Raw genomic sequence first — 22,497 nt, forward strand, 5'->3', positions numbered from 1 at the left:
CCCCATGGGTTAAACCTTCAAAATATACCCAGAATCTAACTTCTCCTCACTTCCTCCACTGCTCTACCCTGCTTTAACCAGACTACTGCAGTTCTCTTTTAACCGGTGTCCTGTTTCCACTCTTGCCCTCTTTCAATCTGTTCTCCACATTGCAGCCAGACTTTTACCACTTTTACCCTGCAGGTCAGAAAACTGGAAACAAACAATGTGAGCCCAATGGTCACTCCAGGCTTGCCGCTGGAAGTGCTCTCCAGACTGTCGTGCAAGGAGGGAGAAGCTAAGCAAAACATGGTGGCCTTGCTGAGCTGAGGAGAGATTGGAGTTTGGGGGTGGGGGGGTGAAGTTGCTGAGGCAGCTAAAATTTGCAAAGCAGAGTAATGAAGAGGAGGAGGGGGCACACAGAGAAAGAAATCCTCTTGAGTCATCTAACTCATCTCTTGCCTCTGGTCTTGCTTCTTACAATAAGTTACCTACAGTCCAGTTAGTGTGTGCAAAACTGATCACTTCCTCCTCTTTCTGACAGCTATTCTCTCTTCTGAATAAAGCCCGAAGCCTTATTCTCACCAAGCAGAAGATAGCATCGTGCTGTGTGTAATCTCTGCATTGCTAGCTGGCCGACTTGCTAGAAAACCAGAGTAAAAGAACTACTTGCCATTCTCTGTGATCCCTGAACCTGACCTCACTTCTGGGCTCTGGCTAAACAACGTCCAGAAGGGAAAAAGGGCAAACAATGACAGTAAAATGCAGCAAGTACTGTCACAGAAGCCAGCACTGAATGTTCTGTAGGAAGCAAAGAGAAAAGTGCTTGGGAGTGGCAGGAGGCGGTTGGAGGAAGCGATGCTTAAGTTGCATCTTAAGGAATGAGTAGGAGTTTTGCAGGGTCAAGGTGAGAACACGAATTGTGGGCTGTGCACACACTGTGACACAGGTGCAGACGTGTCAGATGATAAAGGGTGTGATATGTCGTGCACATGATTCTGCATATGTACTGGAGGGTGTTAGAATCAGATTTGTGTGTTGAAAGACGACTTTGCCAACAATGTATGAGATGGATTCAGTGGGGAACTGGAAGCCAGAAACCAGTTAAGAGCCACTGCGATAGTCCAGGCAAGTGATAAGGAGGGGTAGAAATACCACCACTCGCTAACATCCCTTCAGAGCTTACTATGTTCCAGGCACATAGTAGGTTCCCATTTTATTCTAACAACTTTTCTATGAGGTCAGGAAACTGAGGCAGTTTGCCCAGGGTCTTACAGCCAGTGGCAAAGCTGATGTAGAAGCTCCAGTGGTGTCAGGCTGGGTGGCTCAGTGGTTGAGCGTCGACCTATGAACCAGGAGGTCACGGTTCGATTCCTGGTCAGGGCACATGCCCGGGTTGTGGGCTCAATCCCCAGTAAGGAGTGTAAAGGAGGCAACTGATCAATGAGTCTCTCTCATCATTGATGTTTCTATCTCTCTCTCCCTCTCCATTCCTCTCTGACATCAATAAAAACATATTTTAAGAAAAAGGAAAGAAAAAAGGAACCATCGTGGTGGCTCCAGAGCTCATGCTGTACACAGGGGTTGGACTCCAGTCTTCTAGAATATTAAGTAATTAAGGGGCAAGTTCCCATTTTCCTCCCAGAATTGTTGAACTCAGAGTGCTTGACTTGGCTTGTGGGAGGGTCACCAGAAGCCAACCAATCTCCCCTGAGCATGGAGGACATGAGTCAGGCCTTCTGGGCTGGCAGCTGGGCTGGTTTGTGTTTCCTCTGAACTTTGCTTGCTTTGTTTCTGCTTCGTCACACATGCCACTGGATTAGAATTATGAGAATTACTGTGGTAGGTGGGTGCCAGCGTGGTGCGTAACAATCTCCAAATTGGAAGGAATGTTCCCTATGAGCTAAGTTTAGGGCTCATCAGGAGGCCCAGAAAATGCCAGCATGCAGAGATTTAGCAGCAGCCTCTCCGTAAGGCAAAGCAGATGGCTCTGTTTTCTGGGAGGGACTAATAAGAAGAAAATGACTTCCCAGCATGTACCACTCACCAACAAGGTAGATTTTGAAGACCAAAGTGATAAAAAGTGTTTGTTTGTATTTCCTAGATCATTTCTACCTAATAGGAATGCGAATTTATTTTAAGCTTTAAAACAGCTGTGGTGCATTAGTAACCGGACAAGCAATGGGTCCGTGCTGCCTGTCACTACTTGAGCCAATGAAGCAGAGACAGGGTTCAATCATATATGAGCGTTTATTCCAATACTCCCTGCAGGATGGGAGAGCAGTAGGTCAGCCACAGAAATCTGCTCTGCAGCTCCCCATAAGCCAACTGTTTATATAGATAGAACTACAAAGGAAGAGTGGGGAAAAGGGCAGTTTACAGGTATGCAAAAGGACTAGAGGTCCTTTCAAAGGGCTTAGTGATGCAAGGCCTGGGAAATGGCCAAAGGGAGTGCCAGATCGACAATTAACAAGTGAGCAGGCTGGAGGTTTGCAAAGGCCTGCAGGTATGCAAAAAGGGCTGGGGATCTTCAAAGGGCTGGCAATTCTGGTTTCTGCAGCAAAGTTGTTCATCTTTCCATGATAATAGGCAGCTCCAAATGGGGAGGGAGGAAGGGCTGCATGACCAGGTCAGCTCCAGCCAGGGTAGAATGTACCTTCTTTAATTAGAACAAAGCAATCATGGTTAACAGAGCAGGATTACTATTCTTCAATACTTTCTCCCCCTTTCACATTTACACAAAGAAATACTACTTGGCTGTGAAAACCTCCCTGAAATCTTACCTTTTGTGACAGCATGGATGGGCCTGGGATTATTGTGCTAAGTGAAATAAGCCAGTCAGAGAAAGACAAGTACCATATGATCTCATTTATATGTGGAATCTAATGAACAAAATAAACGGATGAACAAAATAGGACCAGAGCATAAATACATGGAACAAACTGACAGATCTCAGAGGGAAGGGGTTCGGGGGTGAATGGATTAAGCAAACACACACACACACACACACAACATAGATATAGACAAAAGTGTGGTGATAGTCAGAGGGTGGAGGTGGAGGTGGGCAAAGGGGGGATAAATGGTGTTAACATAAAAAACCATTGAAGCCTGTAAAGAATTTTTGTGTTTATTTGAGCCAAACTGTGGACATATGCCGGGAAGTAGAACCTCAACGAACTGAGATAATGCTCCGGAGAATGGAGGGTTACATCTGTATTTATACATTGCAATCAAAGGAAAGGGATGTAGGTGGGTTACATGAAATTCATTGGTGATAGATTAAGGAGGTGGGATTAAGCAAAGCGGGGAAACCTCTGGGATAGGATAAAAAGTGAAATGATGGACATGTGCTTCTCTTACACAGATGGGTACAGGATAGCTTAACATAATTAACAGTTGACAATTAACTTGATAACAATGACAATGAGGGAATGTCCTGGTGCCATTTGTTGTGCCCTGAGGGGTCCGGGGGTAAAAGAAAGTTACAAGTTACCCAGACATCTCACAGATATGTTGTCTTAGAGGCCAAAAGGCGAATGGGCTCAGTAAGGACCAAAGTTGATCTTTGTCAGGGAAAATATCGGCTTAGGACATGACTACCCACTATAACCTGTTTGTAGTTAATATTTAATTTTCAGACCTTCCTTTGTGGTTATTTTAGGTCTCTGAGTTTACAAGACTGCCACGCAGGCCTCCCCTGAGCTTGTCAGGTTAGCATGTGGCTCCTTTCATCCACAATGGGAACAGGAAGAGACTTTACTTTGGGTGATGGGCACACGATTCTGTGTGCAGGTGATGTTTTGTTGAGTTGTACACTTGAAACCCATATGGTTTTGTGAACCAATGTCATCCCAGTAAATTCAACTAAAAATTAATCAAACACGCTATTAGTGATCTACTAGTGATGGCTATATTATCATGCTTCTTTTGCCAAAATAGACTTTTTGAGCTCCACTGGCAGTTGGATAAAGCAGAAGCAGAGCAAGCAGGACCCCCTGCTCCTTGAGAACCTCTGTAAGTGCCTGAGAAACCCCAGCAGCTCCGGTGTCCACACAACTGGCCTGCAGGTCACTCTGATGTGACAACCTTCACAGTGCCCTTGAGCCTACTGGACTTCTGTATCCTGCCACAATCGTCTACAACGCACATGAAATAAACAAAGCCTTAAAAAAATGTAAATAAAAAATAAGTAGTTGAAGTATAAATGTTTTATTGGCAGCATTTTTATTGTGTTTAAACCTGTGGATCTCAAAGAATCACTTCACTTCCTTTAGCTCTCTGTTCAAGACCATCCTATCTGAGAGGCCTTCCAGACCCCTGAATATAAATACCAAGGTTCCTTTTTTTTTAAAAAAAATATATTTCTTTATTGATTTCAGAGAGGAAGGGAGAAGGAGAGAGAGATAGAAACATCAGTGATGAGAGAGAATCATTGATTGGCTGCCTCCTGCACACCCCCTACTGGGGATTGAGCCTGCAACCCAGGCATGTGCCCTTGGCCGGAATCAAACCTGGGACCCCAAGTTTCCTTTATTAAAAAAAAATATTTTATTGATTTTTTACAGAGAAGAAGGGAGAGGGGTAGAGAGTTAAAAACATCAATGAGAGAGAAACATTGATCAGCTGCCTCCTGCACACTCCCTACTGGGGATGTGCCCGCAACCAAGGTACATGCCCTTGACTGGAATCGAACCTGGGACCCTTCAGTCCGCAGGCCGACGCTCTATCCACTGAGCCGAACCGTTTAGGGCCCAAGATTCCTTTGTCCTGGCCACTCTTACCCCCTAACCCTGTTGTCCTGATTTAGTTTCCCCCATAACACTTAGTAGCACCCAATAAATATATTGTTTGTCCTCCATTTCTCCCTACGAATTAAAATTTCATGAGGGCAGGGACTGTATTTTGCTAACTGCACTATCCCCAGTACTTAGAACAGTTCTTGGCACATTGTAGATGCTTGACAAATATTCATGGAATACTAATTTAAAAACTCCTACCTCCTTCTAATTACATTAGTATAAGGTGTATTCAAAGTTCGTGCTGTCTTCAAGCTGCATACTCAAAAGCCTTCTATTTCATTCATCCCTTCTTTGCATTTCTTTTTTTTTAAATTAATCCTCACCCGAGGATATTTTCCCATTGATGTTTAGGGACAGTGTAAGAGAGAGGGAAAGACAGAGGAAAATATTGATGTGAGAGAAACACATCGATTGGTTGTCTCCTGCACGAGCCCCAACCAGGGCCCGGCCCAGGGAGAAGCCTGCGACCAAGGTGCGTGCCCTTGACCAGAATGGAACCTGGGACACTCAGGCCTACGCTCTATCCACTGAGCCAAGTCAGCTAGGGCTATGCACTTCCTGCTGGTGGCTATCCTTTTGCAGTTATAACACTCCTCACATGTGGCAGAATTGTCTTTGCTTTTGAGAATCATTCCTGCTGTCAAAGACCTCAAAGCAGGATGTGCAATCTGCTTCTCATAATTTTAAACATTTATTTATTTATTTGTTTATTTATTTATTTTACTATTGACAGTGTTACAGATGTCCCCCATTCCCCCCCGTGTTCCCCTCCACCCGGCCCCTGCCCACCCCAGGCCTTCACCACACTATTGCCTGTGTCCATGGGCTATGCATATAAGCATATAAATTCTTTGGTTAGTCTCTTCCTGTTACTGCCCCAACACCCCCTCACCCCTGCCTGAGATCTGTCAGTCTGTTCCATGCTTCTATGACTCTGGACCTATTTTGTTCCTCAGTTTATTTTGTTCATTAGATTCCACATGTAAGTGAGTTCATGTGATGTTTGTCTTTCTCTGACTGGCTAATTTTGCTTAACATAATAATCTCCAAGTCCATCCATGCTATTTTAGAGTCAGAGATCCTTCTTTTTGACAGCTGCACAGTGTACTTTTGTTTCCATTGCCCCCCTTAATAATCTCAGTAAATTCCTAAAACTATGTGAACGTAGCCATGTGCCCCAACAATATACCAGAGGGCAAATGACTGCTAATACCAAGTGCGGATCAAGGACATTTTGGCTCCAGAGTTCAGCTTTGTTTTTGTGTGAAGGCTTATGCATCTCAAGTTCAGCAATAGAAGAGCTTCTCTATTCCCAGGCATGGTGTTATGCCACTGCCCCATCACCAGGCTCTGTAGAGTGTCCCCTGGAGGCCCGGAGAAGTCCTGCTTCCCCCGTTTCTCCCTCTGCCTGGAATGGTCTCTCCTTTCCACTCGTCCAGCTCAAGCCCCTGTCCTCCTGAGGCCTCCCTTAATGCCCCAGCCCGCAGCCCTGTGGTTCTTTCCTCTAAACCAGTGGTTCTCGACCTTGGCTGCACATTAGAATCGCCTGGGAATCTTTTTAAAATCCTGATTTCTGGGCCTCATCCTCCAGAAATTCTGTTTCTTTGTTACTAATGTTGTGGCCTCACCCCATAACAAAGAAACAGAATCACTCTTTTCACTTAGGAAATTTCAAGATATTCAGAGCTCTGTGCCAGAAAGGAAGGAAGGCCAGGTATATCCATTTCTTATTATAAACTAGAGGCCTGTTGCACGAAAAGGTTCCTGCAATAGGCGTTCCCTTCCCCTGGCTGCTGGCACTAGTTTTCCTCTGGCACCCGGGACCCAGACCTTCACTCTGGCCACCGCCTTCCATCTTCGCTCTGGACAGTCTTCGCTGTGGCTGGAGCCTTCAGTCTTTGCTCCTTGCTCCGGCGGGAGTCTTCAGTCTCCGTCCAGAGCTGCTCCTGTAGCTCCTTCCACCCCCCACCCTCCCCCTCATAGCTTGATCACTGCTTCACCTGCAGACTTCACCGATGGGCTCCTGGGTCCCGGGAGTGCTGCCTTGCCTGTGGCCTGGCTTTCCGATCACAATCACCAGCTAGGGTCGGGCAAAGGTGGCCCCGGTTCTCCGATCCAGGGCCACCTTTGCCCTGCCACCTGGCTCTTGCCTGCCACCTGGGTTTCCGATCATCGTTCCATCCTTCCCCTTTCACCTCCCATCATTGTGCCTACGTATACAAGTTAACCGCCATCTTTGTTGGCAGTTAATTTGCATATCGTCCTGATTAGCCAATGGGAAGCGTAGCGAAGGTATGGTCAATTACCCTGTTTATCTTTTATTAGATAGGATTGCAGTATCACCATGCTGCATCTAGAGCAGCCTGGCTCATACTAAGAACTTCATGTAACCCATAGCTGATGTGTGGTGGCCTGCAACAGAGTACATTTTAACTGCAGTTGCAAAATGAAATGACTCTGACTTGGCTTTGTTTCCTTTTGGGAACTTCCACATCTGGGCCAGGGTGGTGAAAGAGAGGAAGAGAAAAAGAAGGAAGCCGAGCTTTTTGTTTTTATTTTAAATATATTTTTATTGATTTCAGAGAGGAAGGGAGAGGGAGAGAGAGATAGAAACATCAATGATGACAGAATCATTGATTGGCTGCCTTCTGCATGCCCCACACTGGGGATCAAGCCCGCACCCCAGGCATGTGCCCTTGATTGGAATTGAACCCTGGGACCCTTCAATCTGCAGGCTGACGCTCTATTCACTGAGCCAAACTGGCTAGGGCCGGTTCATAGTTCTTAACTCATATTACTGTGAGAAACAACTTTAGAGTACAGTATTTATGTACATCCAATTCCATTTTTCTTTTTTAAAGGCTAGTTTATTGATTTTTAGAGAGAGGAAGGGAGAAGAAGGAAACATCAATATGAGAGCCCTAACATCCATCAGCTGCCTCCTGCATCCTCCCCCTCCCCCCCAAACTGGGGAGCCAGCAACCTGGGCATGTACCCTGACTGGGAATCAAACCAGCAACCCCTCGGTGCATGGGGCGGTGTCCAACCAACTGAGCTACATGGGCCAGGGCAATTCTCTTTTTCTTTAGCCTTACAGTTTCTAGTCAAAACAACTTTTTCCAATTTTTTTTTCAGTTACTTAGTTTATCTTTCTCTTCCCCCTACTCCTTTTAATGTATCCCCCTTTTAAAATTATTTTCTGCCCATCTGGCTTAGGAATAATGCCAGATGTTGGTTTGTCAATGAGCCTTTGAGCCATGAAGTTTGTCTCAAGTCAGTGTAGACCTGCAAGAGCATTTTGCCAAATAAATGAGTTCTCTAGATGGTTTTCATAAAATGGTAAAATCAATTTTTCACACATATTTACAATGATACGAGTCATCCTTGCTTTTTCTGGAAAATGGGGAAATCGTTGTACTATAGCGAAGTGTAAGGAGCACAATGGGAAGGCTTTCTAAACTCACTCAGGAGAGCTACTTCCTCCACATTTCCAATAACGCGCATCACATTATATAACCTGTATCCTGCAGTTAAAAACAGTTTTTAACCCCTAGAATGAGTCTGGGGGAGGGGGAGGAATGTCAACTGTGGTCTGCAAAACACGTAGTTTCCCTTGAGAGAGTAAGGGATTGAAAAGATGAGATGTGCTTGAAGCAGAGATGGAAGTGAAAACCATCACCTTCCTGTTTCTGCCTTACATCTGGGTGGTTGCGCGCTGCGATTTCCCCTTCGCTTAAACTCTTTCTCCCAGAACATTCGACCCCCTTTCTCCAGGCACTTTCATTTTGCACGCTGTAGGAACTCATGACATACTGGTCATGCAGTTGAAAAGTAGACCTAAGCCAGCCTTGAAAAGAATTCGTTTCTCCTTAATTTCAGAGAGCTATTTTTTATTTGGCAATAAACACTTTCCTCAGTGTGTTCATCATGGATCACTTTATGGTTTGCCCACATTTCACATGTTGATGGCACTCTTCCCGCCTCCAAAGCCCTTGATGGGGTGAGTTAGCTGAGCCCCGTGTGTCCTGCACGCATCCATGAGCTGGGGCCCCACCCAAGGGCAGCTCGGTGCCTCCTCCACCCACTCTATTGGCCACAGAATGTACTTTGGTGTCTTTAACAGCAAATTCCTTTTAAAGGAAGAACCACAAGAGGGACTTTTGGCCAGAGGCAGAAAACCTTTCTCCTCCCTTGCTTCAAATCCACCACTTTACACAAAGGGTGTTTTAATGGGGAATAGCTAATAAAACTTTTTGCTTTAGATTTGTTTTTCTTCCCAGGGGAACAGTAAGTGGGCCATATACAGCCATTCTGTCTGGTGGACTGACTGGTCCTAAAGACTTCCCCTCCCTAAGCCCAGTTTCCTCTCAGGATGACCCCCTCACAGCATTGTCAGGGCTGGGCTGGTGCAGTGCTGGGCTCCGTGCTTGGGGCTTAGTACATCTCTCGTCGGGGCTGTATGTCTGGCTTCATGTCAGTGGGAGAGCTAGAGGGAAGCTGAAGAAACAGCCTGGTTAGCAGGGCACTCAGGCATTGGTGACACCGGCAGGGCCACCCTGTTCATGAGTAGCTTGTTTCTGCACAAGGCAGATGACTTTGTGTATGTGTGTATGTGTGTATGTGTGGGGGAGGGGGGGAGGGTGTGGGGGTCTGCTTCCTCGCACCCTGCGCTGGGACTGTGTATTATATGAATTTCCTAAGGCTGCTGTAACAAGCTACTACCAACTGGGTGACTTAAAACAATAGGAACCTATTCTCTCAGAGTTCTGGAGGCTAGCAGTCCAAATTCAAGATGTCGGCCTGGTTCCGGAGGCTCAGAGAAAGAATCTGGCTCATGACTCTCTCCCAGCTCCCCGTGGTTGCCTGGAATCCTTGGCTTGTGGCAGCTTCAATCTCTGCCTTGATCCTCACATGGTCTCCTCTCTGTGTGTGTTTCTTCTCTTTTTATAAAGACACTCTCTTTTTATTGGACATAGGGTCCATCCTAATCCCAGTAGGACCTCATTTTAACTAACTACATCTTCAAAAAGCTTATTTCCAAATTAGGTCACATTCTGAGGTTCCTGTTAAATATAAAAGTTGAAGGGATATTAGTCAATCCAGTACAGGCTGCACCAACCTGGAGGATAAGACACCTTTTCAAAATTTGCCATTGGTCCTGTCTGCTTGCCACGCTTTATCCTCTGCTTTTTCTCTCATTTGTACAAAGGCACAATACGGGTTAGCCGGGGTCCGGATATCATGGAAGCAGTCAGCTATGCAGGATCCATTAGGTTGCAAGCTTCCTCAACCAGAGACCCTGTCTGATACCTTTTTGAGAACTGTCAGAGCTTGTATGGTAGATATTGAATTCTCAAAAAATATATATTGCAATGACAGTAAAGGAGCTTTAAAATAAAACTTCTGATTCCTGCTATTACACCAAACTTAAAAAACAAAAGCCAAAACAAAAAACAAGTGAGTAGTTCTTAACCTATTTCATTCCATATTTTTCTGCTTCTCTGGTGGTTTGGAAAACTCTCTGGGACTCTCATGGGTTAAGTGAAGTAGGTTCTACCTCATCACTGAGTCATACAGTGTTTCTCAAAGTGTGCTCCATGGGATATTAGCCCCATAAAAATTGTTCCAGGAGAAAAGGGCTTTGTGGTCAGATAAGACCAGGAAATTGTGCATTTGCTATTCTCTTCCTGGAGATAAGCAATGCACACTGGTTTTGTAAAGGTTCTGACAAGTCCTGCAGCAGAGAAGCCTATTATACTTTGTTTAATCCAGTGTATCTCAAATTAATTTGACCACAGAGCCCCCACCATCTCTTTTTTTTGTAAACGAATACCAACTAGTTAGTGTCTAAGCAATAATCTCTGAGATCCACAGGAAAGTGGTCTAGACTAGTGGTCGGCAAACTCATTAGTCAACAGAGCCAAATATCAACAGTACAACGATTGAAATTTCTTTTGAGCGCCAAATTTTTTAAACTTAAACTATATAGGTAGGTACATTGCTATTAACTTAATTAGGGTACTCCTAAGGCTTAGGAAGAGCCACACTCAAGGGGCCAAAGAGCCGCATGTGGCTCACGAGCCGCAGTTTGCCGACCATGACTCTAGACTATAAATATTGGAATCAGGCTCAAATTCAAAACTTAGATTCACTGACTTCAGACAAACAACTGATCCTCTCTGAGCCTGAGTTTCCTCATCTGCAATATGGCATTGCTTTATAGGACTAATTAAAATTATGTAGATAAAGGCCTTAGCGCAGGGCCTGGATACAATAACCACCGAATACATTAAGCATCTATCATTACATTATTTTTTATTTCTATCAGTGTACATCCCTATGGCTTCTTATGTCATTTCTAGAGATCGTTTGGAGGAAATGTCAATCTTTATTCTAGCAAAGTGGATGAAGTTCGCAGCACTGTTGTCCTTTATACAAACCTACTCTGGTAAGAAAGTCGGGGGCTTTTTTCTCAGCTTCTTGGAACTCTGGAGACTGACATTCACCAAATCCAGTCCTCCTGAAACCTGGGGAATTTTCCTTCACCTGTCCATCAGTTGTGGTTTCTTAGGCTGCTCATAAACCAGTTATGTTCACCTGAAAGAAAAATTAAACCCAAGGTGGCAAATGAAGTTCTACATTTCAAAGGGCATTTCCTAGTTACTGGCTTACCTCTGGGCATGTGGGGCTAGGGCAGGAGAGAGACAGTGTGGAACCGATCAGGGGGAAGTGACTGAAAAATTCCCGGGTTCTAGGAGCCCTCACCTGTCCTTTTCCGATGCAGGTACCACAGTAGATGTCACAGAGTCCACTGATGACTTGGCTAAGGCAAAGCACTGCTTCGACCACGCCGATCCCTAGGAGGATGGAGAACAAGACCACGTTCCACAGGACGATATGCTCAGGCTCTTGGCACGTGGCCCAGGTGGGCTGGTTGAACAAGTAGTTGTCCCTGCCAGGATAGACGAGAATATGAGCCTGGCTTTGAGAGACAGTAAAGGGAGGGAGGTGTTATTGACGAGCTTTATTATTGCCCCTTGGTGGAAAGGCTGAGCAGACCCTTTCCCTCCAATAGCACAGTTTCTCAGCAAGGCGTTGTGGATGTAGACATAGCTGCACAAGACAGCATATGAAGAAGCGGGAAACCCTGGGCTACAAGATTTTAACGGCTGCTATGAGGTCTCAGAGGCAGTGGAAGTGGTTAAGAGCTTGGGTGTGAAAGTCCCGCAGAGCCAGGTCCTAACTCCAGCCTCCTCATTAAAAAGTTCTACATAAGTTTCCTAAATGTCTTTGTACATAGGATTCCTTATGTATAAAGTGGTGTTAAAAATGAGGACAAGGCCCTGGCCGAATAGCTCAGTTGGTTAGAGAATCGTCCCAATTTGCCAAGGTTGTGGATTCAATCCCCGATCAAGGCACATCCAGGAATCAACCAGCGAATGCATAAATAATTGAAACAATAAATTGATGTACACCCTCCCTTCCTCGCTTTAAAAAAATCAAATTTAAAAAATGGCATCAGCACCACAGAGCGATCGGGAGGATTAGATACGGTGTTAGCACATCGCCTGCCATGCAGTAGGCAGTATAGTTTAGTTATAGCCTAGAAAGGGGAAGACTAGAGGGGTAGAGTAGCTGGAGAAGGCTTCATAGGGAAAGCTGGAGTCACCTGGCCTTAAAGGAGTCAGCAGCAGAGAGGAGAGCAATGAATTATAAAAAGAAATAGCATGTGAGCAAAAACTGTAAGGGAAATTTGGACTCACAGTGTACTAGTTGGATAAAGGGAAAATGGAATAGGCTTTCAGGCCGTATTTCATAGAGCTGTATATTCCTTGACATTTCTGTCTTTATTTCTACCTTTACCCATATTCATCATATACGTATCTATTGGGTTTCCAAACTTAAACTGATATTTAAATTTCTTTAAATGTAAACATTTCTTGGCCTTATCAGCATCTTTACATTTGACAAAAACCCTTTTGGCAAAAGGATTGAAGGGCAAAATGGAACTGGGATACTGTTGCTTCCTAAACCTGGTCAGGAGCCTCCCGGGTGTGACCTGAAACCAGCCCCCACAGAGGGTGGGCAGGGAGAAGCTGAAGAAAAAGACAAACCACACCAGACTGGGAGGTGGCACATTTAATAAGCAAGGGAATCTACTTACAATACTTACATGGTTACGAGATGAGTAGTTTTCCATACCCACCCACCTGCCAGCATCTTAAAAGCTTTTATAGAGGCCCTCACTGGATTTAGTCTCACTATCACATTGCTCTCTCCAGGCTGTATCCCTGGAACAGCTGCTGGGAGGGGGGAAGGCAAGTGAATGCACATTTCAAGGACGGGGGAGGGGCTGAGGAGCCTCCAATTGCCCTGGTCCAGCTTGACTGTCTCTTCTTCTTCTTCTTTTTTTTTTTTAAAAAAATATATTTTTATTGATTTCAGAGAGGAAGGGAGAGGGATAGAGAGAGACAGAAACATCAATGATGAGAGAGAATCATTGATTGGCTGCCTCTTGCATGCCCCCAATTGGGGACCAAGCCCTCAACCCTGGCATGTGCCCTTGACCGGAATTGAACCGGGACCCTTCAGTCTCCAGGCCAATGTTCTATCCACTGAGCCAAACCAGCCAGGGCAGTGATCACGTCTTCTTGATGAGCTCCCCCAACAGGTACTTGTTGGAGGTAGATGGTGTTGGAGATTGGGTGCAGGGTGATACAGACTAGGTAAAAAGCAATGTATATTCAAGATATTGTCAGGATAGAATTGACAAGATCTGGTAATGGATCGAACGTGGGAAGTAAGAGGAAGAAGAATCAAAGATAACTCACAGCTTTTAGGTGACATTTACCAGGGTGAGGATGACCAATAGGAGATTTGTGGACATAGAGTTTAGGCCATATTAATATTGAAATACTATGTGTTCAAGAGGAAATTTCAAGGAGGTAATTAGATATTTGGGTCAAGAACTCAGAAGATTTAAGCTTGAGATAGACACTTTGGGATTATTTACATGGATAGATGGATGGTTGTGAAAGCCATGGGGATGGATGAGGCCTGCCAGGGAGAGAACATGAAATGAAAAGAGAAACAGGGTCTTTCTCAATCAGTTGGTGTTGGGTTTTTTTTTCTGTGTCCCTTCAGGAAAATAAATGTGCATCATAATCACAGGGTCCAGACATTTCAGGTAATTTGTGTAATTCCAAACTTGGTAATTATCTTCCCAGTATGACTATAAACTACTTGCAAACAGGCAAGTTGTCTCATCCTTCCTTTGCACTCCCTTCTCTTATCACAGTGCCTAGCAAGTACTAAGCAGACCCTCAGCACAAACTCAGTTGAGCTTAATAACTGGGGCTAATGAAATCAGGTATTAATTATATTGAATACCTTGGGTGGACTGCTTAATTCATGGGCACTTCTCCCCTTGGCCAATCACCTCCTAGAGATTCTAGATTTGGAAGCAGGTGTGGAGAGAGGAACAAGACACTAGGTCTGAATGAAAGTACCTGATCCCTTGGCAATACTGAGAGCACATACTCTTTGTGGTTATCAGCTGCATCGTCATTAGATGTTAGACACTGACCCAAGACCGTGAATGCTACTCACTCCAGGCTGTCATTCCTGAAAGGATAGGTGTAGTTTCCACTGCCTGTGTCACAGAAGGGGCCACTGAGCAAACCCAGTGAAGAAATGACCACACAGTACACAGCCCCCATTGTGCCCTGTGTGGCCAGAAGCACAGGGAACAGCATCTGCAATGGAACAGAGTCAGACATTCAGTGCAGCAATGGGAAGGACGGTGGTGGGAAGCCAGCTTTTTACAGATGCAGCCCCTGAGTTTCCTGGCAAATTGAAAAGGATCCAAGTCTTTTCTTGCAGATGCCAGACCTGGTAGGTGTCCTTGTTTTGCTTCCCACACGTACAAAATGAGTGCTGGAGGCAAGACGCCCTCTGTCCATCGATCTACCCCAGTTACAATTCTAAAGAATGAAATGATCCACTACTATTTGCCATCCTGGTGCTCCGTGTTCAGTACGTGTTTGCTGTATGGCTGGGTGAGTAAATGAATAATTGTCGCAGGGAGGCAAATGTCGAGGAAAGGTGGCATATTAGCACATTAATGAACTGGGGCGAAGCTGGTGAACTTGTTTGCTTCAAAGCATGAGGTTTTATTCCTGACACATCCATGTTGTGTCCCTCTGACCACAGGGAGTAAGGCAGGGGGACAGCTGGAGCAGAAAGGAATGACTCAGGGAGCTCCTTGGAGATGGCCCTCAGGCGACATGGGGCTAAGACCTCTGCGGATGCGGTCTGATTGGAAGCTGCAAGGGTTGGGGCAGGGACTTTTGAAGCAGAAAAGAGAAATGAGATGGTGTGTGAACTAGGAACCTAAAACCAATGGACAACTTGCTGTGATCAGGGACAAGATCAGGAACAAGAAATAAATCCGTAATGGAAGAACTTACACGGTGGCAGCTTTTGTTCTTCACAGGACATTTTGAGAGAATTCCTGTGAAAGTGTTTTTGAGACTACAATCTTCAATGTCCCCTCTTGCTTGGATCCCAGTTCTGTGATGTGTTACCCCATTGGCTACCAGGGAATAGGAAAGTCAAAGGATGTGAGGGTCCTAGACCTCCCCACAGACAGACAGGCAGACAGATAGAAGTGCAAACAGCCAAATGCTAGCAGGCTGGGCTACCAGAGCTTTGTGTCCAATGCAAGTGACTCTCCTCACATCTTCTCCAGGTTCGTTTTTCCCGGATCTTTCTTAGCTAGAGCCCTGCATAATACCGCTATGTTCCAAAGGAGCATGGGTCTAAAAGCACATGGCCTAGGCCCGGGGTCGGCAAACTGCGGCTCGCGAGCCACATGCAGCTCTTTGGCCCCTGGAGTGTGGCTCTTCCACAAAATGCCACGTGCAGGCGCATGGACAGTGCGATTGAAACTTCGTGGCCCATGCACAGAAGTCGGTTTTCGGCCTGGGCGAGTCTATTCTGAAGAAGTACTGTTGATATTTGGCTCTGTTGACTAATGAGTTTGCCGACCACTGGCCTACGGAATAAGCCCTTTGGGGGAGGGGAAGGTAGGTAGGAGGTTAAATATTCTGTAGAATCCACAGAACTTACCCCACATCTGTGGACACAGCAGCCTCCTCCACCTCCTCTCAACAGCATTAGTGCTGGCACCATGACCTGTGGCAAAAATATAAATAAAAATAAAAACTCTTGTAATGAAGAGAAGATTACCTTTTTGGAACAAGGTTTTGATTGTGTCTGATGGCGAACCTTTTGAGCTCGGTGTGTCAGCATTTTGAAAAACCCTAACTTAACTCTGGTGCCATGTCACATATAGAAATTTTTTGATATTTGTAACCATAGTAAAACAAAGAGTTATATTTTTGATATTTATTTTATATATTTATATGCCATTTAACAAAGAAAAATCAACCAAAAAAATGAGTTCACGTGTCAGAGGTGTCATAGGTTCGCCATCACTGCTTTAGCTATTAAAAAGGTCCAATGGTTCCTCATTGCCTGTAGAATACGACATAGGCCCTACTTGGTGTACATGAGCCTTTGTGGCTTCACCTCCCCTCCATCATTCAGACCTCCCGACACACCAGTTTATGGCCTCCCGGGATGGACCCAGGACTTTCCCTGCCTCGGGGCCTTGAACAGGCCTTTCACCCTTGGCTATCAGGTAAACTCCTCTTCACCCTCAAAGGGTCCATTTAGAAGCTATCTCCTGCGGTAGGCTGAAAAATGCCCCTCTCCAAACCCTAAAGATATATTCACTTCCTAATCCTGGGACCTATGAATAATACCTTCTATGACTAACGATGTGGTTAAAGTGGGGTTTTCCTTGGCGTTTATCCTGGGTGGGCCCTAAACATGATCACATGCAGAGGGAGTTTTGAGAGACCTACACACAGAGGAGAAGGCAGAGGCAGAGGCAGAGGCTGTGAAGACGGAGTGATGGAGCCACAAGTCAAGGAATGCCAACGGCCACCAGAAAAGGCAGGGAATGGATTTTCTCCTTGAGCACAGAACATGGGGCTGTGCCAACACACTTCATTAGAACTCTGGCTTTAAGAACTGTGAGGGAATACATTTCTGATGTTTCAAGCCACCAGGTTTGTGGTAGCTGATTATAGCAGCCGTGAGACACCCCATGCCCTCTTTGTAGTTTTCAGTGACCTCTCCCCTCCCCCTACCTCCCACAGCTAAAGTGAATAGCTCCTTCCTTCCCACCACTCTGTCCCGTTGCCCTGAGCTCACTGCATTCTCCTCCTCCCTCTGGGCTCTGGGCTCTGAGCTCTGAGCTCTGGAGGGCAGCAGCTCTTGCCCCAGTGCCGGACACAGAACCAGACCCAAGGACATGGTGGTGAAATTTGTGATGACGTTTCCCCCCTGTTTCTTCTGGCAGCGTGGGATAGGAGAGAGGGCACTGGCCTGCTGAGACCATGAGCCAGGAACAGGAAATAAATACACAACGGATGAACTCAACTTTATGAAAAAAAATCACCTCACCGAGAAAGGGTTGGTAATGTGTTGCTGATACAAGCATCAGAGAGATCCCCAGTCCGCTGTCCTCATCAAGGTGACTAAGACAGACCTTAGGGAAAATACGATTGGTGTGTGGTTGATGCTAAAGATGAGAGCCTGAGGCTGGGTGTGGGGGGATGGGGGCGCAAACTCACATGACTTTAGAGGCTCTGCATGTAATTTTAAGTAAAAAGGTATGTCCTGGTATAAGGTATTAGGGAGTGGTGGGGACTGTGGAGAGCTGGAGGGCACATTCTCCTCCCCAGAGTATCCAAGTCACTGTAAAGCAAAACATGCAGACACTGCACCAAACTCCCAGCTGGTGTGCAAGATTTGACATCTTGATGAGAGCTGGGTCAGTTCCGTGGCACCCAGTAAAAGGAAAGCCACAGGATTTGGCAGTGTGTATCCACAGTGCTGGAGAAGAGTGCGCTGAGTTTGCCTGATTATCAGCTCTCTCTTTATAGTGGAAGTGGGTGGATCCAACTCCATAACCCTAGATACAAGGATGGTTTGACCTCCCTTGCTCCGATTCTCTTATGGCTGATACTGAATGAGCACTAGCTACAAGCCAGACTTGACTCTCTACATGATCTCATACAGTGCTCACCATAACCATGGGAGATGGCTGTTACTGATATCCCCATTTTACGGAGACTTCAGAGAGATGCTGTGCTGTGCCTAACATCTCACAGCTCGAATACACCCTCTTCTCTCCAACCCCGTGGCCACTACCTTCGTTTACCCTAGAGCTGGGCACAGGGGAAGACATAGAGCAGCACTAAAGACTGACTGAACAAAAGAGAAGGAAAAGAAAAGGGGAGGGGGAGAGGGGGCAGAAAGAGGGACTGGCTTTCTGTTTTTTACTTTATGCAACCATTTTCCCAGGAGATCCGGGAGGTTTTGTTGGAAAGCTGGAGCCAGGGTTGGACAGCCGCTGGTGTTAAGGGGTGCAGTGGAGACAGGGTGTCGGGTCCCTGCTTGAGCTGGGCTCCCTCTGTTTTCCTTCTGATCAAAGAACGCTTTCCCTCCGAGTCATTCTCTTCAAATACAGGTTCTGAGATTCTGCTTTTAGGAAAACCTGGTCTCAAGCTGCTTGATTCCTTCCAATAGTCACTGTACCTGCTCATTTCTATTTTGAGAGAAGTTGGGTGCTGATGTTCCTGTGTTCTACGGTTGAAGCGAGTGAGTTTAGGAATTTGCCTGGTGGTGGAGCTGAGAAATGCGAACCTGTCCTGCAGAAAGAAGCAGCGAAGGTCAGAGGCAAGAGACAGGCTCTGGGTGGACCCACAGAGAAGGTGGAGGAGCTGGGAATCCGAGCCAGGAAAGGGGACGGCTTGCATTTCACTGGCTGCTGGGGGTTGGGGGCACTCTGCATACATGGTCTCATGTAGTGTCTCCACCTCGTTGGGAGATGGTCCTTTCACTGCTGCTCAGGGAGGTCGCACAGCAGGTGCAGGGCGGACTCATCATCTGAGCAAAGTCTGTTAGACTCCTGGGTCTGTGCTGCCCATAAAGAAGGGCTCTGCGCTGAGAAACAGACAACCTTGGCCCAGACATTGCTGGTTTAGATGTTCTCTTGTGCAGGGAGGGGCGGGTGGTCAATGGATGCAACTTGAGATATCACTGAATCTAATACTGTGGGGCGCGGTGGGGGGGGGGGGGAGAAGCAGGAAGGGGGACAGTCAACTTTTTCTGAGGTTTTCTTATGCCCCATGCATTCATCCATTTATTGAACACTTACTCAGTGTCTGGCACTTGGGTCTCCCGTAATCAAATGATCTTTTCAAAAGGGACTGTTGGGAGAGGAGGAGCCAAATGAACCCAAAGGCGGGAACGAAGGAAAACACACAATGTCTACTTCACGGGGTAACAAATTACAACCTGTAGGCTAGTCCAGCATGTTGCCTGCTTAATAAATAAAGTTTTATTGTAATATAGCCACACCCATTTGCTTACATATTGCCTATGGCTGCGTTCGCCCTGTGATGACAGAGCGGAGGGCTGAAACAAGAGACCACATTGCTTGCAAAGCTGGAAATATTTACCATCTGGCCTTTTACGAAAAAGGTTTGCTAGTCCCATAATTTTGCCCAGGGAAGCCTGGATGGGAGTGACATAATTTATATTTCAAGGTGGTCATCTTGAAACCAGATGAACTTGACAAGTACTCAGTTATTGTGCTTTTTATAAAGTGTATCTTTCACGCAATGAGCAGCCACATATGAAGCTCTAGTCTCAGCCGGCACTTTGCTAGGTAGGCTCTTAGTGGGCAAAGGTTAACAAGATTTGGACTCTGTTCTGGAGAAGCTCACAGCCCAATGGGGGAAGCAGGGACATAAAAAGATGCTTGCAGCATGATATGTTGGGCACAATGTGGAACCTGTTTATGTATCATGTGTTGTGGGTCCAGAGGAGGAGCAGCCAGCCATGCTCCGGGGCCTAGGGAAGGCGGCTTGAAGATGAGACAATTGCTCTGTGACTTGCTGGGTGTTAAGAGGAACCCTTCACCTGGGAGAGGTAAGCTAGCGGAGCCTCATTCTTTTTGTTGTTGTTGTTAATCCTCACCCGGGGATATTTTCCCATTGATTTTTAGAAAGAGTGTAAGTGAGGGGGAGAGACAGAGAGAGAGAAACATCGACGTGAGAGAGACATATCGATTGGTTGCCTCCCACATGTGTCCCGACCAGGGCTGGGGATCAAGCCTGCAACTGAGGTATGTGCCCTTGACCAGAATCAAACCCGGGCCGGCACTCTATCCACTGAGCAAACTGACTAGGGCTAAACCTCATTCTTACCAAGAGACCAGCTCCAAGAAAGCCGTGGAAAAACCAGACCCAGTCTGTGATCTTGGCAGGCTCCAGCACCTGCCCATTGGGAAAGTACAGCAGGAGGTTGGCAATGATGGCAGCGATGGCCAAGGGCAACAGCAGCATGCCGGTGTACCTGGAGCCCGTCTCAGAGCACATGGCGGCTCCTCCCTGGAAGAGAGAGAGAAAGCAACCAGGAACCTGCCGCTCCAGCCACTGCACCCGGAGAGAGTGCAGCACCGCAGAGCCCCAAGAGCAGGTGCCACGCCCACTCCCCACCCTCTCCGCTGGTAGGTGGTGTGACCTGGGAAGGCACATCATCTCTCTGAGTCTCAGTTTCCTCTGCAAAGCAGAGAAAAATATCGACCTCCTCGATCAGTGGTTCTCAACCTTCTGGCCCTTTAAATACAGTTCCTCATGTTGTGACCCAACCATAAAATTATTTTCATTGCTACTTCATAACTGTAATGTTGCTACTGTTATGAATCGTAATGTAAATATCTGATATGCAGGATGGCCTTAGGCCACCCCTGTGAAAGGGTCGTTCGAACGCCAAAGGGGTCGCGACCCATAGGTTGAGAACCACTGTCCTAGATAGTGGTATATGGACCAAAGGAAGTAAAGTCAATGTGAAGACTGCTGGCTCATACTAGATATCCCATAGGTTGCCTTAAAGGACTGGGGGGACTGAGGTCGTATTTAGGAAATTACTGGTATCCTGTTCTGGTTCTTTCATCGACTCCAGGAGTAATTCCCATAGTGATTATGAACTAGATCCTGGGTCTGAACCCTGGCTCCACTACACAGCAGCTGTGTGACCTTGGGCAAGGTATTTAACCTCTCTCGCCTCAGTTTCCTCATCTGTCAAATGGGTTTGACATTAGTCCTCCCCTTGTGGGATTGGTGACAGGATGAAAATAAGGTAACACATTCAAATCTTCTCATACAAGGTCCTCAGTGCATGGTAGCTGGAGAGTAAAACACCGGGGCTTGGAATCATCTCATTTTATTTATGTTGAAAACGTCTTTTCTCACGTTCCTTGTCAGTCAAGTTTATTGAGCCTGGGGGTTACCGAGAAGCCAGGATGGAGGCACATAGAGAGAGGGAAAAGTTCTACATTTTATTTTCCCTACACTCACTGCTACCAAGCAGACAGGAGATTAAAGTCAGGGATTCATTCCTTGGGCGAGGGCTGCGGGAGAAGCCTGTGGAATGTGACCGCGACCCGGGAGGTGTTCCAGTTTCGTGTTAGGGGGCGCTCTCCTCACACCTCTTTGTGGCATTCTCTCTCGACTCAGATTCCAGCTGAGATTGTTGACAGGGCTCTTGAGTAGCAGCTCATTCACTACCCCGCTCCTCAGACATGGAGGCCTGGTGCCCGGACTGGCCAGGCCCACAGGGGAGACCTGCAGGGATTTGCACAGCCAGGGGCCGCAGCTGAGAAATGTCTGGCATTAGCTCTCTGCTCCTTGGAAGGTTCAAATAGTTATTAATGAACAATGGCTTACGCAGGAAGATAATGCTCGGGGTCTTATTTCTAACTGTTATCTACGTCCAGGCTGCAGAAAGCTGATGCCTGAATGGGGTGCTGCCCCTGGCTCCTTTGCTGGGATGGAGGAGATTGAAACTGTTGACCTCACTCCCCATTGTGACCACTAACAGCTGTGATCATGAAAATGTAACACTTAGAGGGGCATAATACTGGATGAGGTGCAACAACAACAACACGCAACTACTTGCTGTTTGCTCAGGCGCAGTATAGACATTATTTCATTTAATCCCCGTGAGGTAATAGCTCACAGCTCCACGAGGAAACAGTATTATAGAATCCAGGGTCTCCCAGAAGCAAATGTCAGACCTGATACTCAAATGTTGGTCCGCCCATTTCCACCTCTAGTTACTCCCAGTTAGGGCGGGCGGATGAGTAGGGACTGGGAGCGCAGAGAAGCCAGGGCCGTTGAGCCTTCTTACATCCTGTAAAAGGGTGCAAACCCAACAGCCTCCTGTTTCTCCTTAGCGCACGATGGATGTCACAGCTCTTGCTGCAGTGAATACAGCTGTGCTCACCCTCCGGGAAAGCTGCAGATCTTCTTAAAAGGAAGGGAGGGTGGGTGGAGACGGGGCCATGTTTGGAAAGGGGGACCGTGTGGCACTCAAGGACGGCACTTAATTAAACTATAAGAGGCCGATCATTCCCTTGGGCCATGGCGGAGATGGTTAGCGATATTAAGAACTCTCAGAAATCCAATCCCTTCATTTCCTGGGAAGCATAGCTCCAGGGAGTTAAAATGATCTGTTCAAAGTTTTACAGCTGGGCAGTTGGAATAAAATGACAAAAACAGTCACAAGCATGTTCGCA

General features: G+C 46.4%; 1 protein-coding gene across 1 annotated transcript; it reads right to left on the bottom strand.

Annotated features, from left to right (window-relative positions):
* Nucleotides 1–11,354: 11,354 nt before the first annotated feature.
* LOC308525541 (transmembrane 4 L6 family member 1-like) lies at nucleotides 11,355–20,296 on the bottom strand (the record flags this gene model as incomplete). The annotated part of the gene is made up of 5 exons (XM_081100330.1): nucleotides 11,355–11,375; nucleotides 11,544–11,730; nucleotides 14,388–14,533; nucleotides 15,909–15,974; nucleotides 20,126–20,296. The coding sequence occupies 5 exons, from the start codon at nucleotides 20,294–20,296 to the stop codon at nucleotides 11,355–11,357; spliced, it is 591 nt and encodes a 196-aa protein (XP_080956456.1).
* Nucleotides 20,297–22,497: the final 2,201 nt, after the last annotated feature.

The sequence above is a fragment of the Myotis nattereri genome (assembly GCF_964212035.1).
Source record: "Myotis nattereri genome assembly, chromosome: 9".
In the NCBI taxonomy this organism is placed as follows: Eukaryota; Metazoa; Chordata; class Mammalia; order Chiroptera; family Vespertilionidae; genus Myotis; species Myotis nattereri.